The 17,407-nt window shown below is 46.8% G+C and overlaps 1 protein-coding gene and 2 non-coding genes across 16 annotated transcripts; 2 read left to right on the top strand and 1 right to left on the bottom strand.

The window, feature by feature from the left end:
- Window positions 1-1,891: 1,891 nt before the first annotated feature.
- On the bottom strand, window positions 1,892-16,219 carry Sirt4 (sirtuin 4). Of its 14 annotated transcripts, XR_010056389.1 has the most exons (7): window positions 15,432-16,219; window positions 8,597-8,776; window positions 7,828-8,316; window positions 5,499-5,793; window positions 4,956-5,165; window positions 3,464-3,589; window positions 1,892-2,293 (listed from the first exon to the last, which is right to left on the bottom strand). XR_010056389.1 is itself a non-coding variant. In XM_063271349.1 (5 exons), the coding sequence occupies exons 2-5, from the start codon at window positions 8,617-8,619 to the stop codon at window positions 5,013-5,015; spliced, it is 960 nt and encodes a 319-aa protein (XP_063127419.1). In that variant the 5' UTR covers window positions 8,620-8,776; window positions 15,673-15,732; the 3' UTR covers window positions 3,861-5,012. The 14 variants fall into 14 exon arrangements, 3 of the variants coding, with proteins under 3 accessions (XP_063127419.1, NP_001100617.2, XP_063127420.1); XR_010056388.1 differs by lacking the exon at window positions 3,464-3,589; XR_010056392.1 differs by lacking the exon at window positions 3,464-3,589 and having other exon boundaries at window positions 4,956-5,148.
- On the top strand, window positions 15,141-15,281 carry LOC120096085 (U4 spliceosomal RNA). The gene has a single exon (XR_005492122.1). It is a non-coding gene; the product is annotated as a U4 spliceosomal RNA (small nuclear RNA).
- LOC120096084 (U4 spliceosomal RNA) lies at window positions 15,955-16,095 on the top strand. Its single transcript, XR_005492121.1, has one exon. It is a non-coding gene; the product is annotated as a U4 spliceosomal RNA (small nuclear RNA).
- Window positions 16,220-17,407: the final 1,188 nt, after the last annotated feature.

The raw sequence follows: 17,407 nt of genomic DNA, 5'->3' as shown, positions 1-17,407 counted from the left end.
CTCCCTTCCCAAAGGTCAAACCAGGGTGGCCGACGGTGCTTGTAAAGGCTGTTCAGAATCCATCTGGAAGAAGGGTAATGGGAGCTTGGGCATGTATCCCTACATGGCTGCTATCCTGATAAGAGGTGAGGAATGGGGAAAAGGAGGTGCCGTCCTGCTTGGGCGTTGCATGGCTGAATGCACAGACAAAGGCGAGAGGGCGTTGGGCCAGCTGACATTGTTCACCAGCCCTTATGTGGGTGCTGAGAATTGAACCCGGGTCCTCTGGAAGAGCACAAAGTGCTCTTAACTCCTGAGCCAGCTTGACACACCCGGGAAGGGAAAACCTCCTCTGACCGTTGGTCCCTGTCATGTTGACCTGTAGGTATCTGCTGGGCATTTTCTTGATAGATGGAGGGCCCAGCCCACTGTGGGCGGTGTCATCGCTAGGTAGGTGGTTGTGGGCTGTATGAGAAGGTATTCTCGGCTTCTGCTTCCAGCTCCTCTCTGGGCTTCCCTCAGTGATGGGTTGTAATCTATAAGATTCGAGTAATGTCATCTTTTAAAAGAAATAATAGGGCTGGAGAGATGGCTCAGTGGTTAAGAGCATTGACTGCTCTTCCAGAGGTCCTGAGTTCAAATCCCAGCAACCACATGGTGGCTCACAACCATCTGTAATAGGATCCGATGCCCTCTTCTGGTGTGTCTGAAGACAGCAACAGTGGACTTATATACATAAAATAAATAAAATGTTTAAAAAAATAATAGTGTTTGTATTATGTATCATGGACTTGTGGGGGCTGGGATGTGAGGAGATGGGTCATAAAGTGCTTCCTAAGTGAGCTGTAAATGTTGAATATTTTCCTAAGGGAGGGGTCTTCAGTTTGTTTTGACTCTTTAATGTTTGCGATTTTTTTTTTGTTTTTTTGTTTTTGTTTTTTTTGTTTTTTTTTGTTTTTTGTTTTTTGGGTTTTTTTTGGAGGCAGATTTCTCTGTGTAGCCCTGGCTGTCCTGGAACTCACTCTGTAGACCAGGCTGGCCTGGAACTCAGAAATCCACCTGCCTCTGCCTCCTGAGCACTGGGATTTAAAGCCCACACCACCACCACCTGGCTGTGATTTGTTTTTAATTAAAGCATATAAAAAGAAAATGAAGGACCTGGAGAGATGGCTCAGTGGCTGAGGGCACTCATTGGCTGCTCTTCCAGCGGTCCTGAGTTCAATTCCCAGCACCCACATGACAGCTCACCATCTACAATGGGATCTGATGCTCCCTTCTGGTCTTCATACAGACAAAGTACTTATATACTAAAAAGAAAAGAAAGAAAGAAAGAAAGAAAAAGAAACCATGTCTGCAAGCGAGCCCCCCTCAGGGGTTTGGGGGGAGGGGAGGGATAAGGGAGCGGGGGAGGGTAGCTAGAGAGATTGCTCAGCAGTCAAGAGCCCTGCCACTCTTTCAGAGTATGGTTCTCAACACTTCATTGGGGCACTCAGGAGCCGAGATTGCTCCCAAGGCTGGTGCATGGTAAGCATGAGTCACTTGTCCTCAACTCAGACGTGACGAGTCCTTCTGAAGTAGAGTGTGCCTCCCGTGTGCCTCCCAACTCGGGGTACACGGATTCTTTCCAGTGAGAGCTGTAACGGAAATGTCAGTCAGCTGACGAGCCCACAGGGGATTAGCTGTTCCTCTACAAACCAGGTTCGGGGTAGGCGTCTCAAATAGACATCCCGCTTTCTTAGCTGGTTTAAAAAAAAACAAAACGGGGGTTGGGGATTTATCTCAGTGGTAGTGCGCTTGCCTAGCAAGCGCAAGGCCCTGGGTTCCGTCCCCAGCTCCGAAAAAAAAAACAAAAACAAAAAAAACCAAAACAACAACAAAAAAACGTATGTAAGTTCACAGTCCACACATTTGGTATGTTAACAAAAATAATTTATTATTGGGTTGATAAAAAAAATCCGTGTTGGTTATTGTTCATGTCGTCAGAAATATCAAAGTGCTTCAGCCACACATGACCACTTGGAATTATGAATGAATTATAAATGCCCTTCTGAATGAGTGCGATCGTGGCCCCTCACAGACTGTTCTGGTTTACGAACTTCTGGCTGATCCTTCTCGCTGGTAACCCGAAGGCGGCACAGCTACTCCATCAAGAGCAGCTACTTCTTTGAGAAAGTTCTTTAGGGGGCAGCCCTCATCTCTGTAAATAGCACGATGCACAGGCGGCCTGGCCCCTAGGCGTGGCTTTGGGCCTCTCTAGGATGCAGACAGTAAGCTTCCACCAGTTGAAGGGGAGAGGCGGGGAATCCTTAGGGGTCTGAAAAGAAATGAAACAAGTTAATCCCAAGATAAACTGGAAATGGGGTAGAAGAAACATCCATCCACCTTCCCTTTAAAAACCGGGTGGCCGGACTGGAGAGATGGCTCAGCAGCTAAGAGCACGGACTGCTCTTCCAGAGGTCCTGAGTTTGATTCCCAGCAACCACACAGTGGCTCACAACCATCTGTCATGAGATCTGATGCCCTCTTCTGGTGTGTCTGAAGACAGCTAAAGTGTACTTATATACAATAAATAAATAAATCTTTAAAAAAACAAACAAACAAACAAACAAACAAAAACCAAAAAACCAGGTAGCCAGGCTGGAGAAATGACTCAGTGGGTAAGAGCACTGACTGCTCTTCCAGAGGTCCTGAGTTCAATTCCCAACAACCACATGGTGGCTCACAGCCATCTATAGTAAGATCTGGTGCCCTCGTCTGTCATATATATGCAGAACACTGTGTATGTAATAAATAAATAGATCTAAATTTTTTTAAAATAAATCTTACAAAAAAAGATTTAAAAGGAAACACGCACAAAAAACAACAACAAAAAAAACCTTGGATATTACAATACAGTGGGAATACTATTGAACCATAAAAGCAGTAAAGTGGAGAGAGAAGCTACAATGTATACGAGTCTTAAATATATTATACAAAGGGGAGAAACCAGACTAAAAAACCTGTATCCTGGCTGGGTGTGGAAGTGTGGACCTGTAATACCCGCATACACGTAGCTGAGGCAGGGGGACTTTAAGTTTGAAGCTGGTATGGGCTACATATCAAGACCCTGTCTTAAAAAACAAATAAAAAGAGGGAGAGAAGCTGTGGCAGGACAATATGGCAGGTGACGTTAAGACTCCAAGCTGTACCTTTACAGGTTGTTATTAATGTTCTTTTTTTTTTTTTTTCTTTTTTTCGGAGCTGGGGACCAAACCCAGGGCCTTGTGCTAGCTAGGCAAGCGCTCTACCACTGAGCTAAATCCCCAACCCCTGTTATTAATGTTCTTAAGGGACGGATGGTACTGGGCTTTGTATGTTTAGGTGGGCAATTATATCTTACCAATTGGGCCAAAAAAAAAACAAATAAAAAAAAGGCTACATTCCATAATGTCCAGGAACACATGGATGTACGTATAGACGGAGGGAGAGGCGCACTGATACATACATGGATACTTGGATAGATGGATGTGCACACGGAAAAAAAGCACTTGTTCCCAGAGGTTGGGTACCCGTGGGGGTGTGGGAACAGCTGGTCCTTGGTAAAAGACTTCTTCCGGAAGTGATGAAAACTCTGTAATTAGGTAATAGCCACATACAACTTTGAAAGTATACCCTTGAAGGTACTTTTATTTTTTTTATTTTTTTAAAGATTTATTTATTTCATGTATATGAGTACACTGTCGCTGTCTTCAGACACACCAGAAGAGGGCATCAGATCCCATGACAGATGGTTGTGAGTCACCATGTGGTTGCTGGGAATTGAACTCAGGACCATCTGAAAGAGCAATCAGTGGTCTTAACCGCTGAGCCATCTCTCCAGCCCGAAGGTACTTTTATTTTAAGAGGTTTTTTTTTTTTTTTTTTTTTTTTTTTTTAAGATTTATTCATTATTAGGTACACAGCGTTCTGTCTGCATGTATCCTTCAGGCCAGAAGAGGGCACCAGATCCCATCACAGATGGTTGTGAGCCACCATGTGGTTGCTGGGAATTGAACTCAGGCCCTCTGGAAGAGCAGTCCGTGCTCCTAACCGCTGAGCCATCTCTCCAGCCCCCTTAAGAGTTATTTTTTGATTATACATGTGCTCATGTGTATGTGAGTGAAGATGCCCTCAGAGTTCAGAAGATGTTAGATTCCCCTGGAAATCGTAAGCCACCTAGCAATGGGTGCTGATAACTGAACCCTAGTCCTCCAGAGGACCAGAGCACACTATGTGACACCTTGTGTTGTGTTGTGTTTTGTTTTGTTTTGTTTTGTTTTGTTTTGTTTTGTTTTAAGAATGCAAAACCCTGTGGTGGCTCTTGCCTTTAATCCCAGCACTCAGGAGGCAGAGACAGACAGATAGTTTGAGGCAAGCTCGGTCCACAGAGGGAGTTCCAGGACAACCAAGGATACATAAAGAAACCCTGTCTCCGGTTGGGGATTTAGCTCAGCGGTAGAGCGCTTGCCTAGCGAGCGCAAGGCCCTGGGTTCGGTCCCCAGCTCCGGAAAAAAAAGAAAGAAAGAAAGAAAGAAAGAAAGAAAGAAAGAAAGAAAGAAAGAAAGAAACAGCACACACCCCCTCAATAAAACCATCCACTGGTCCCCAGCTCCGAAAAAAAGAAAAAAAAAAAAAAACAAACCATCCACTGTATTTTTTTAAAAGGTCGTTTTAATTGAAACGTCACGTTTTAATTAACATATATAGCCACGTGTTAAGACGTCTAGAATTGTCTCTTTTGTTGGGCATCTGACTACTAGGTGTACCAGGAAGCTGAATCTATCACCTGGCTTTTGTTTTGTTGTTTGTGGTTAGGGTATCACCTCTGTGGCCAGATCTAGCCTAGAACACACTATAGCCCAGACTGGCCTTGAGCTCCAGGCTCGTTTTCGTCAGCTTCTGAGGGCTGGGATTAGAAGCATGAGGCTAGACCCTTTATCTGAAAGGGCTCTCTTTACCTTTAGCAGCGGGACCCAAAGGAAAGTCCTTTCCAGCCTTTGGACATCAGGGTGCTGTCACTGTGGGTCTATTAAGGGCAGCAGCTCTCCACAGCGCGAATCCAGCTTCAGGCAAGCCAAATCGTCAGACCTCGTGGGTCCGATGTTCAGAATGGCGATTGGGAGCTTCTTCTCCCGGGCGGTGAGGATGAACCTGTAACCGGAGTATACCTGCACCAGCAGATCAGAGTGATGGTTCTAGATCCAGGGAAAGAACCACCTGCAGCCTCAGAAACCAACCAACCAAAGAGAAAAAGGAGCTGAGGGGCTGGTAAGACAGCTCCGTGGGTAAAGGTGCTTTGCCACCATACCAGATAACCCAAGTTCAATCCCCCAAACCCCAACGAAGAACTACCAAGTTGTCCTCTGATCGCACACGCGCATGCGCAGGCATGCACACTTGCGCGAAGGCTAATGCTAAATGAAACCCAAATAAGAGGGGACCTCTAGTTCTCACCCTGTAAGATGGGCAAGGGCAACTGCCACCCGGACAGAGCCAGGTACCTGCAGGGACGATCCCACCACCAGCAGCGAGTCAGCTTCTTTCACACGCTGGTGCACAAAGTCAACCTTGTCCGGGTTCACCGTGTCCCCAAAGAAAACGACGTCGGGTTTCAGAGGGCCGCCGCATCGATCACAGCACGGGACCCGAAAGCTCCGGACCTGCTCCTCCGTGAGGAACACGTCACCGTCGGGAGCCACGCCCTGCGCCTCGGCACTCCAGCTGGGGTTCAGGGCTTGGAAGCGGTCCTGCAGCACCCTGCGTGCAGTCTGCTCCCCACAGCTCAGGCACAGGACCCTAAAGACAAGTATGAAACCTGCTGAATGTAGTTCTTGGGAGATGCAAAGCTGCCGGATCAACCTGACCATTTTCAGCCCCCCCCCCCGAAAAAAAAGTCAACTTTCTTTTCCTAGTGCCCATCTCCAACCCCGTCCCATTTTAGGGCATCATAGTGTTCCCCCTTTCTCCCCTTTGCAAGATTCCAGAACAGTGGTTCTCAACCTGTGAAGCCAGACCCCTCCCCTTGGTGCCCTGGGACGATCAGAAAACACAAGATATCATTAGCAAAATCACAGTTATGAAGTAGCCACAAAAATAATTTTACGGCCAGGAGGCGGGGCGCCACAACTCGAGGAACTGTATTAGAGGGTTGCTGTGTTAAGAAGGTCTAAACCCGGGGTTGGGGATTTAGCTCAGTGGTAGAGCGCTTGCCTAGCAAGCGCAAGGCCCTGGGTTCGGTCCCCAGCTCCTAAAAAGAAGAAGAAGAAGGTCTAAACCCACGGTTCTAGAACAACAATTTGCAAGGTTTTGTCCTCATTGCACCAACGTACTCTACGCTCAGGTCCTTAGTACACAATCCCGTGCCCCGTCAGTCTCGACAGGTCCACTGCCGTAACTGTCAGTTCATTTAAAGACACTTTTTTTCTTTTCTTTTTTTTTCCCCGGAGCTGAGAACCGAACCCAGGGCCTTGCGCTTGCTAGGCAAGTGCTCTACCACTGAGCTAAATCCCCAACCCTTTAAAGACACTTTTGAAGGGTAGGGATGCCATTAGGTTGCTAGCATTCTTACCTAGTATGCACAAAGCCCTGGGTTGAATCCCCAACATCCCCTAAACTCGGTGTGGTGCCCTGCACTTGTAACCCCGGAAGTCAGGAGATGGAGGCGGGAGGATCAGAAATTTAAGGTTCCCTTAATTAGGGAACTAAAAGAAAACGGCTCACTTGAAAAAAAAAAATGCTTGCTGGGCACCCATGAGAACCTTAGTTCAGACCCCAGGACCTATAAAGGAAAACCCTATCACCTCAACTCTGGGGAGCAGGGACAGGAGGATACCAGGGGACTTGCCAGCTGGTCAACTGGTGAGACAACTAAGAGAGACATTTCCACCTCTGATCCCCACACCTGTTCACAAACCAGAATATACACAAAGTGTGGAGATCTTCCTTGGCCATGAACCAAGTTTCAAGGTAGCCAGGGATATACCAGACACTGTCTCAAAACAAGGGGGCCGGGATGGTGGAGGCGCACACCTTAATCCCATCGCTTAAGAGGCAGAGGCAGGGGGTTGGGGATTTAGCTCAGTAGTAGAGCGCTTGCCTAGCAAGCGCAAGGCCCTGGGTTCGGTCCCCAGCTCCGAAAAAAAGAAAAAGAAAAAAAAAAAAAAAGAGGTAGAGGCAGGAATAACTGAGGTCAAGGCTAGCCTGGTCTACAGAGTGAGTTCCAGGACATCCAGGGTTACATAGAGAAACTCTGTCACAGAACCAAACAGAAGAGGAGGAGGAAGAGGAGAGGAAGAGGAGGAAGAGAAGGAGGAAGAAGAGGAGAGAAAGGAAGAGGGGGAGGAGGAGAAGGAGGGGGAGGAAAAGACGACGACGAGGACAGCTTTCTTTACTTTGGGTGAAATAATCCTTTTTCAACCCAAACTCAGGGTTAACAACATTAGCCACCACCCTCAAGGTGGCTCTTTCTGTATATTCTAGATAGGGAGTCACCGCAGGACGCAGCCCCGCAAGACGCAGCCCCGCAGGGCGCAGTCCCACTCACGTTATTTTTCCTAGTTCTAGGAAACTGAGCCCAGAGCTTTGCGCACATGAGCACTGCACCAGGGGGCATGAACCAGCCGGAAAGCATCCTTTCCCAGCTTGCTCCCTCCCCTGCTTCCCTACCGTCCCTACTTCCTCTCTCAGTTCACTGGGCCTAACTCCAAAGTCAACAACTTGCTAAGGAAGCCTTTGCACTAGATCTAAGACAACCCTGGTCAAGGCAGCCAGGGGCCGATCACGTGAGGGACCACACATCTTCTTATGGCCAAACCCCACAGACCTCTGTACCTGTGCATGCATCCGTGCAGCTCCGTCAACCGCTGATTCCCAGCCTTGGAATGCAGAGCGTCCACGTTCTGGGTCACCAACCAGTGCAGCTTCCCAAGTTTCTCCCAGTTGCTCAGAGCCCAGTGTGCTGGGTTGGGCTGGTGAGAGGAGAACTGAGGCCAGCCCACAAAGTTTCGGGCCCAGTAGCGCTGGCGAACCGGAGCACTGCGGATGAAATCAATGTGCTGGATGGGTCTCCGGTCAGTGCGGGCGTAGAGTCCCACCTTTTCTGACCTGTAGTCTGGGATCCCGGACTCGGTGGAGATTCCCGCGCCTGTCATCACTAGCAGTTTCTTGGAAAGGCTAATGAAGCGCTGTAACTCTTTGATCTTTTCATGGTCCAAAGGGGGGCTGGGCGGCACAAATAACCCTGTGGATCCATGGGAACGCAGCTGGCTCATCTGGGTGATCCAACGGCCCCTTGTCGGCCTGAAAATCAACCCCCTCATTCTGGAGAAAAATAAATCCATGAGAGAAGCTGGGTTTTACAAATCAAGTTAACCACCAATTGATAGACAGACAAAGGGCTGGAGAGATGACCCAGCGGCTAAAAGCACTGACTGCTCTTCCAAAGGTCCTGAGTTCAATTCCCAGCAACCACATGGTGGCTCGCAACCATGTATAATGAGATCTGATGCTCTCTTCTGGTGTGTCTGAAGACAGTGACAGTGTACTCATATGTAATAAATAAATCTAAAAACAAAACAAAACAAAAAAAGACAAAATGTACCTGTCCACTCCCAGGAGTACCATTCAACTATGAAAAATTTGCCATGGTAATCCATGCCTGGAATTGTAGCACTGGGAAAATAGAAAGTTCTTCCAGAAGACCAGGTGCTGGGTTCAATTAACACCTACAGTGGTGGCTTAAGACCATCTTTAATTCCAGTTTCAGGCCCTCTTCTGGACTCTGCAATCATCGGGAGGAAAAGTGGTGCCCAAGTAAGTGTGTGGGTAAAATGCCCAAACACGTAAAATAAAATTTAATTTTAAAAAATTACATACTTAAAACAATTTTTGGGGTTAGGGATTTAGCTCAGTGGTAGAGCACTTACCTAGGAAGCGCAAGGCCCTGGGTTCGGTCCCCAGCTCCGAAAAAAAAAAAAAGAAAAACAAAACAAAAAAAAAAACAAAAACAAAAAAAAACAAGGGGGCTGGAGAGATGGCTCAGCGGTTAAGAGTACCCGACTGCTCTTCCAGAGGTCCTGAGTTCAATTCCCAGCAACCACATGGTGGATCACAGCCATCTGTAAAGAGATCTGATGCCCTCTTCTGGTGTATCTGGAGACAGCTACAGTGTACTTATATATAATAAGAATAAATCTTAAAAAACAAAACAAAACAATTTTTAAGTTTATTTTTGTGTATATGAATGCTCTACCCACATGTACACCTGCACCCCAGAAGAGGGCATTGGAACTCATCGTAGATGGTTGTGAGCCACCGTGTGGTTGTTGAGAGTTGAACTCAGGACATTTGGAAGAGCAGCGGGTGTTCTTAACCGCTGAGTCATCTCAGCAAACTTTTTTTTTTTCCTTTTCTTTTCTTTTTTTTCGGAGCTGGGGACCGAACCCAGGGCCTTGCGCTTGCTAGGCAAGCGCTCTACCACTGAGCTAAATCCCCAACCCCCTCAGCAAACTTTTAATAGGCCATTGTTCTTCACCTGTTACTAATGTAAACTTATGTCATAGTAATATTTATATTTTTGTTAATATTATTCCTCGAGGCACTATTTGTTCTATAACTCTTCTTGGTTTAAATCGGGTGGATTTTTTTTTCCCTCCATGAGATATTTGATATTTGAATTTGATATTCCAGGTTTGTTTGTTGATTTTTTTTTTTTTTCTACAAGGTGCTGGGTACCAAAACCAGGACCTCTGGGACGCTAGGTAATCACTGTTTACCCTGCATTGTAAATTCTGCTATTTGGATACAGAAAAAGACAAGGCACACACACTTTCCTGGTTTTCTAGTCGTAAAGACAAACCTTTGACCAGTCTTTGATATAATGCAGGAGTTATATAGTGACAGGCACACATTTTAGGCTTGGCTTCCTTTTCTACCCATGAGCTCAGGACTCTGCTTTCTCCATGACATTCTCCAGCTACATGTGAACGGCTAAACCGTCGGGTTTTGCTGGGACAAATCCTCCGTGTCCCCTCGAGAAAAAAGAGGACAAATAGAATCCCTTGTAAGAATGCTCAGCGGGAAACCTACAGCCGGATCTGAACACTTACCTTCTCACCCAACAGTGGGACTAGCTTCTTACATGTGCATCTTGGGAAGTGTAGTCCACGAACCCGATATAACGGAAAAAACTACAAGTCCCAGAACCCTACGTGTCTCCCACGCCAAGGTTCTACGCCGCTCCACCACGGTCTTCCGATTGTCTTTCCTGTTCAGCTCAGTTTAGGTTTCCGGTGTGCTGCTGACACCTGAGGCAGTTATTGCCTTTTGAGGTTTTTGTGTGTTCGTTCGTTCGTTCGTTCGTTCGTTCGTTCGTTCGTTCGTTCGTTCGTTCGTTCGTTCGTTCGTTCGTTCGTTCGTTCGTTCGTTCGTTCGTTCGTTCGTTCGTTCGTTCGTTCGTTCGTTCGTTTTTTCTGGGTTGTGTTGCTTGCTGGAGAGAAGGTCTCACGTAGCCTAGTCCGACTCCAAATTCCTGATCCTCCTGGCTCCACCTCACATACCCTGGGATTAGAGGCTTCTCTGCCACCATGGCCCGCAAAGAAGTGGTTAATATTCCCCATGCCCGGCGTGCAAAATAGGATCCAAACAGCCCTAATTTAGGAATTCGCTGTCTTCAAGAAACTTTCACTGGTAGCAGGGGACAACAATCTCTGCTACTCAGTAGGCTGAAGCGGAAGAATCACGAGTTCAAGACCAGACTGGGTGATTTAGTGAGACCTCGGTCTCTAAATAATACTGTAATAGGGCTGGGGCTATATAGCTCAGTGGTAGCACGTTAGCCTAGCCCAGGGTAGGCCTGAGTTCATACTAGTGGGCATTTCTCCACCATAGACGCTTTTTAAAATAGATTTAAAAAAAAAATTTTTTTTAATGTTTTTGCCAACAAGCATACAGGAGCTCCAGAAGGCCAGAAGAGGGCGTCAGCTCCCCTGGAACTTGAGTGGCAGCCGGTTGTGAACTGCCATGTGGGACGGAATCTGAGTCCTCTGCAAACAATGCACTTAACCAGTGAGCCAGCTCCCGACCCGCTCCCCAAAAGACCCTTTCTGTTTTTGTTTTTTTGAGACAGGGTTTCGCTGTGTAGTCTGACCCCTTTAATAATAAATAATTGGTCCTCCCCCTCCCCCCACTTCTGTTTTTGTTTTAATTTTTTGAGACAGGTTCTCACTACGTAGCCTTGGCTGGCCTGGAACTCATGGAGATTCTCCCACCTCCGCCTCCCTAGAACATGGGCTAACAGTGTGTGCCACCACGTCGGCAGATTGGACTTGATTTCCTCTTAAGTACCTATGTTCCCTTCCACTGCACAGTGCTTAAATTTCCTACCATAGGTTAAATATTGACAGGGGCCCTTGCCACCAGCTTGACAGCACAACTCTGATCCCTGGGACTCACACAAGTGTGGGAGGAGAGCACCAGCTCGTATTTGGCCCACATGCACACACACTATTTTGATTCTAAAAAACAATAGATCATGGGTGCTAGAGAGATGGCCCCGAGGTTCAGAACTGCAGCCCAAGCAAGAGGACATAGGTCTGGATTCCACCTCTCACATAAATTGCCCTCCCAGCACAAAGGAGGACAGGGAGCAATCAGATGGCTGGGGCTGGCTTACTCTCAGCCTGGTGAAAGGACTGGAGCTCCATGTTTATCGAGATTCTGTCAGATCCTGTCTCAGAAGGAATACAGTAGGGGGTATGTGGGGATCCCCAACACTCCCCTGGGCCTCCAATCTCTGGGCAGATTGTTGTCTTGCTTTGGTTATCATCATCATCATCATCATCATCATCATCATCATCATCATCATCATCATCATCATCATTATTTGTTTTTTGTTGTTATGGTTGTTTGTTCTGACAGTGCTATACCATAGCCCAGGCTGGCTTCCGGCTTGCATCTATCCGGGCTGCCGTGCCTGGCTCAGGGTTCTAAGGTCATTGGTTTAGAGAGAGGGAGGCCTAGGGATCTGTTTACTCATATCTTGGCCACTCCTGAAGTGGAGCCAGCAAAATCTGCCACTCTGTAACATTACTTTAAAGTCAGACACCACACCACGGAGTATGTACCTTTTAGAATGGGAAGTGGCAGGGACCTTGTTACCGGCCGAAGGACCCTTTCCCCTTATTCAATAGCCAATTGGGTGGCTCATAATACTCTGTCCGGAGCTATGGGAGGAAGGCAGTGCTGGTCTTCCCTGCTGCCTTCACTCTCCAAAGGGGGCATCCCCTCCCTGTGCAGTAAACTATGATCTCCAGAACAGGGGGCTTTGGGACCTGGAAGCTTGCATGTCCTGAGTCCCAGCCAGGCTCTGCCACTGGTGTTCGTTTCATTTAGAAAACAAAAAGAAACTGGCCCTGGGCTTTAAAATTCTCATAATGAGGGGCTGGAGAGATGCCTCTGCAATTAAGAGCACTGACTGGGGCTGGAGAGATGGCTCAGAGGTTAAGAGCACTGTCTGCTCTTCCAGAGGTCCTGAGTTCAAATCCCAGCAACCACATGGTGACTCACAACCATCTATAATCAGGTCTGGTGCCCTTTTCTGGCCTGCAGGCACACATGCAGGCAGAAAGCTGTATGATGTATACATAATAAATAAATAAATAAATAAATAAATAAATATTCTTAAAAAAAAAAAAGAGCACTGACTGCACTTCCAAATAGTCCCGAGTTCAAGTCCCAGCACCCACATGGTGGCTCACAACCATCTACGATGAGTTCTGATGCTCTCTTCTGGCCTGTCTGAAGACAGCTACAGTGTACTCACATTAAATAAACAAATCTTTAAAAAAAAGGGGGGGGGGCTGGAGAGTTGGCTCAGTGGTTAAGAGCACCCGACTGCTCTTCCAGAGGTCATGAGTTCAATTCCCAGCAACCACATGGTGGCTCACAACCATCTGTAAAGAGATCCGATGCCCTCTCCTGGTGTATCTGAAGACAGCTACAGTGTACTTATATATAATAAATAAATAAATCTTTAAAAAAAAGGGGGGGGGCTGGAGAGATGGCTCAGCGGTTAAGAGCACCGACTGCTCTTCCAGAGGTCCTGAGTTCAAATCCCAGCAACCACATGGTGGCTCACAACCATCTGTAATGAGATCTGATGCCCTCTTCTGGTGTGTCTGAAGACAGTTATGGTGTACTTATACATAAAATAAATAAATAAATATTTAAAAAAAAAGAAAGAAGAAACATGATGCTTTTTTAAAAAATAAAAATAAAAAATATTCCTCGGGAAAGAGGTTCAGAGCCAGGGTTTGGACAGCTTTCTACTTGCCAAAGTTAAAACAAGGCAGAGAAATTTACTTCACATTTCATGTGCTCTGGCATTGCTGTTACAAAGCCTCTCTCCTCAAAGTTAAAATCTTTTCACAGAAGGGTTAGGAAGCCCTCCATGTACAAATGTTGGATTTTCTTTCATATACCACAAAAGGGGTTGGGGTTGGTTTGGAGGACTTCAGCACTAGGAAGGCAGAGGCAGGAGGATCTCTATGAGTCTGAGGACAGTCTGGTCTACATAGCAAATTCCAGGCCAGCCAGGGCTACACAGCGAGACCTTGTCTCAAAACAACAAACAAACAAACAATGAAACAAAAAAATCTTCACTTAGAATTAAACATAGAGGGGCTGGAGAGATGGCTTGGCGGTTAAGAGCCCTGACTGCTCTTCCAGAGGTCCTGAGATTCCCAGCAACCACACGGTGGCTCACAACCATCCGTAATGGGATCCGATGCCCTCTTCTGGTGTGTCTGAAGATAGCGATAGTGTACTTATATGTAATAAATAAATCTTTTTTTTAAAAGAATTAAACAGAATTCCTATATGAGCCAGCAACTCCACTACTAGTAGATACCCCAAACAATTGAAGACGGGCAGGGCTGGTGAGATGGATTGTGGGTAAGGGTAATTCCATGCCTCCCCTGAATTCAATCCCTGGGACCTACATGGAGGAGGGCGAAAACCACCTCCCACGGGTTGTTCTCTGACCTAGGCACACTTCCACACACACGTAAATTTAACAAAAAATTTTCATTGAAAGCAGGAACTCAAACTGATACTTGGGCATCGCTATCAGCGTTGTTTGTATTAGAGCAAAGGTTCAAACCGTACAAGGGTGCACAGCCAATGAGGTTCGCCTAAGGTGCCACTGTTGCTGATTGAAGGATGAACGGTAAATAAAATCCCACTAGACGGAATATTACTGAGCCATAAAGGGCATGAAATACCAATATGTACTACAATATGGATGAGTCATACAATGTCACAGTAAGGGACTGGAGGGAGATGGCTCAGTGGTTAATGACTGCTCTTGCAGAACACCTGGATTGGGTTCCCAGCACCCACATGGTGACTCACCAACGTTTAATTCCAGTTCCAGAGGATCTGATGCCCTCTTCTGACTTCCACGGGCACCAGACATTCTCATGACGCACGTTTTCCCACGGACTGGGCCAAGAAAGCTTGCTAGGGAGCTCAGAGTTTAATGCGTACCGAGTTTTAGTTTGGGAAGATCAGAAGGTTCTTGAGATGAATGTGAATGTAGACACCGAAATTCCGAAATTAAAGCCTTTTTTTTTTTCTTTTTTTTTTTTTTGGTTCTTTTTTTCGGAGCTGGGGACCGAACCCAGGGCCTTGCGCTTCCTAGGCAAGCGCTCTACCACTGAGCTAAATCCCCAACCCCCGAAATTAAAGCCTTAAGATAGTAAAACACGGTACATTTTATGCCATCTCGTCTTCATACGGATATTTTCTTGTGTATAAAGTCAGAAACAAGAAAGCCTCCCCTGAGAAAGCGGTAACATTGAGCCAACCTAACCCCTTGACTCGGGCAGAAGATCCCTTTCAGGCTCCGAGCTGAGTCAATTAGCATGTTCGATCCCATAGTGCTTTGCTTCATTTCCTCCACGTAAACCTTACATAAAAGCAGCATGCTCCTCTTTTATATCATACATAAAGTGCCATAAGGTTGTATTTAGTGCTCTCATGTCCAGCGTAGCGATAATTGAGGGCTTTCCCGTTCGGCTCAAAACCCCCTTTTTGTAATAGGGTCCGCGTCTCCTAGGAACGCTGTGCTGGGCCCCTAGCTCACTAGCTTTGCGCAGTGGCAGTATCGTAGCCAATGAGGTTTATCCGAGGCGCGATTATTGCTAATTGAAAACTTTTCCCAATACCCCGCCGTGACGACTTGCAATATAGTCGGCATTGGCAATTTTTGACAGTCTCTACGGAGACTGAATAATTGTGGTCCAAAAAAAATAATTACTTAGAACTCAAGATTTCTACTCTCTCTATCTGTATCTCGATTTAGCTCGAAAACTCTCTCTTCCCCTTTAACAACTTTTAGCTGATACTAACGTTTCTCGCTCGCGATCCTTACTTACAATGACACTTTTCACTGTTTTGTTACTTTCCCATTCGAGTTTGTTGGCTGTATTCACAAGTCTGTTAGCCCTGTTTCCGTCTCCGGTCACTCAGGTTTGTTATCCTTGGCTGGCCCAACACTCGCAACAATCCTGCCTCCGCCAACGCAGCGTCAGGGTCACACTGACACGCTCCTCTAATGCCAACCCCCCGGACCTCCGCAGCGGACCACACATCTCATTTCATCCCTTTCTGGCTTACCCTCCTCCCGCCGCGTTTGCGCCTCCACCCGGGCCATCGCGATGACGTTGGCTCGATTTGCATAAGAGTCCCCAGCATCCCAAGCGGCTGCCGCGTTGTCTGGAAACCACGGACGTTCGGGCGCTAGATAGCCCACGGGCAGGAGCCTGTCCACGCAGGTGACTGAGATGGAGCCGCCGGGTTCGGTTGCCGTCCCGCGACGGTCGCGCGTGGACAGGAGCTCACCGTGACTGTGATGAAGGTTGTCAGCCCTGGGAGGCTGAGCGAGCGCGCTCGTTCTTCAGCTTTGCGCAGTGGCAGTATCGTAGCCAATGAGGTTTATCCGAGGCGCGATTATTGCTAATTGAAAACTTTTCCCAATACCCCGCCATGACGACTTGAAATATAGTCGGCATTGGCAATTTTTGACAGTCTCTACGGAGACTGAATATTGTTTGTCTAAAAGTAGATGTTCTCTAGTTTATACTTCTGGTCCTTATTCAATACTTTTAAGCTCCGGAATACATCTAGCTTTTTTTAAATTTTAGCTTTTCTTAAAGAGATGAAATAGAAAATCTGTTATATATATGTATATACATATATATATTTTTTTTTTGGTTCTTTTTTTCGGAGCTGGGGACTGAACCCAGGGCCTTGCGCTTCCTAGCCCTCTACCACTGAGCTAAATCCCCAGCCCCATATATATATGTCTTAACTTCCATATCTGCCCCAGAGTTCCTGTAGTGTTGCTTAATGCAGATGCATTCCTTTGTCTCTGCATTTGTTTGCGGGTTTGTATTTGTGTTCATCCCACTACCTCTGCATTTGTTTGGGGGATTCTATTTGTGCACGTCTCTCTGCCTCTGCATTTATTGGGGAGGGGGGGAGGCTGTATTTGTGCACAGTCCCCTGCTTCTGCAGATGTTGGCGGTGGTAGGGATTGAACTACCGGCTTGTTTTTTCCATCACGCACACACAGCTTCCTCGCTGGGCAGATTCCCCCCACCCTTTATTAATCTTACACACTTTCCTCTTTCAAACCAAGGAGAAAACAGGATTCTTTGAGGATTCTCAAGCAGAGCAGGACCGTGCAAGAAAGGTTTTTTTGTTTTGTTTTTCCGGAGCTGGGGACCGAACCCAGGGCCTTGTGCTTGCTAGGCAAACGCTCTACCACTGAGCTAAATCCCCAACCCCGCAAGGAAGGTTTTTAAACTCACATTGGACAACCCAATGGGACCTGTGTGAGACACTGTTCGTCCCAGCACTTGGAAGACAGATGCAGGAGAATCAGGAGTACACATAGCAAGTTCGAGACTAGCAACAAACAAAAGACGGTCTTCTAACAAGCAAGTGTTTCAGAACCAGCCAAAATATCGCAAAGAGAAAGTTGTTCATAATGAAAGTGATTAATTGAGGCTGGAGAGATGGCTCAGTGGTTAGAGCACTGACTGCTCTTCCAGAGGTCCTGAGTTCAATTCCCAGCAACCACATGGTGGCTCACAACCATCTGTAATAGGATCCAATGCCCTCTTCTGGTGTGTCTGAAGACAGCTACATTGTACTCATAAACATTAAATAAATATTAAAAAAAAAGAAAGTGATTAATCAAATTAAACGAGCAGCCCCGTCTGGTATGGTGGCACAGGCCTACAGCTCAGGAGCCGGAAGGCGGGAGGGTCACAAGCTCAAAGCTCATGTGGTAAGAAGAGTCTGTGTCAGGCTGAGCTCCATCCTCAACTCCCACAAGGTGGCGAGA

The sequence above is a fragment of the Rattus norvegicus genome, chromosome 12 (genome assembly GCF_036323735.1).
Source record: "Rattus norvegicus strain BN/NHsdMcwi chromosome 12, GRCr8, whole genome shotgun sequence".
Classification (NCBI taxonomy): Eukaryota; Metazoa; Chordata; class Mammalia; order Rodentia; family Muridae; genus Rattus; species Rattus norvegicus.
The sequence above is the reverse complement of the archived record's forward strand: the minus strand, read 5'-3'. Positions and strand labels throughout refer to the sequence as shown.

Excerpts from the sequence above, each read along its gene's own strand:
- Sirt4 (XM_063271349.1), bottom strand. The coding sequence starts at position 8,619 with ATGGTACTCCTGGGAGTGGACAG. Across the intron at positions 8,317-8,596 it reads GTACTCCTGGGAGTGGACAG|AATGAGGGGGTTGATTTTCA; the intron begins GTACATTTTGTC and ends ATTTTTCTCCAG. Across the intron at positions 5,794-7,827 it reads CTGCACGGATGCATGCACAG|GGTCCTGTGCCTGAGCTGTG; the intron begins GTACAGAGGTCT and ends ACTTGTCTTTAG.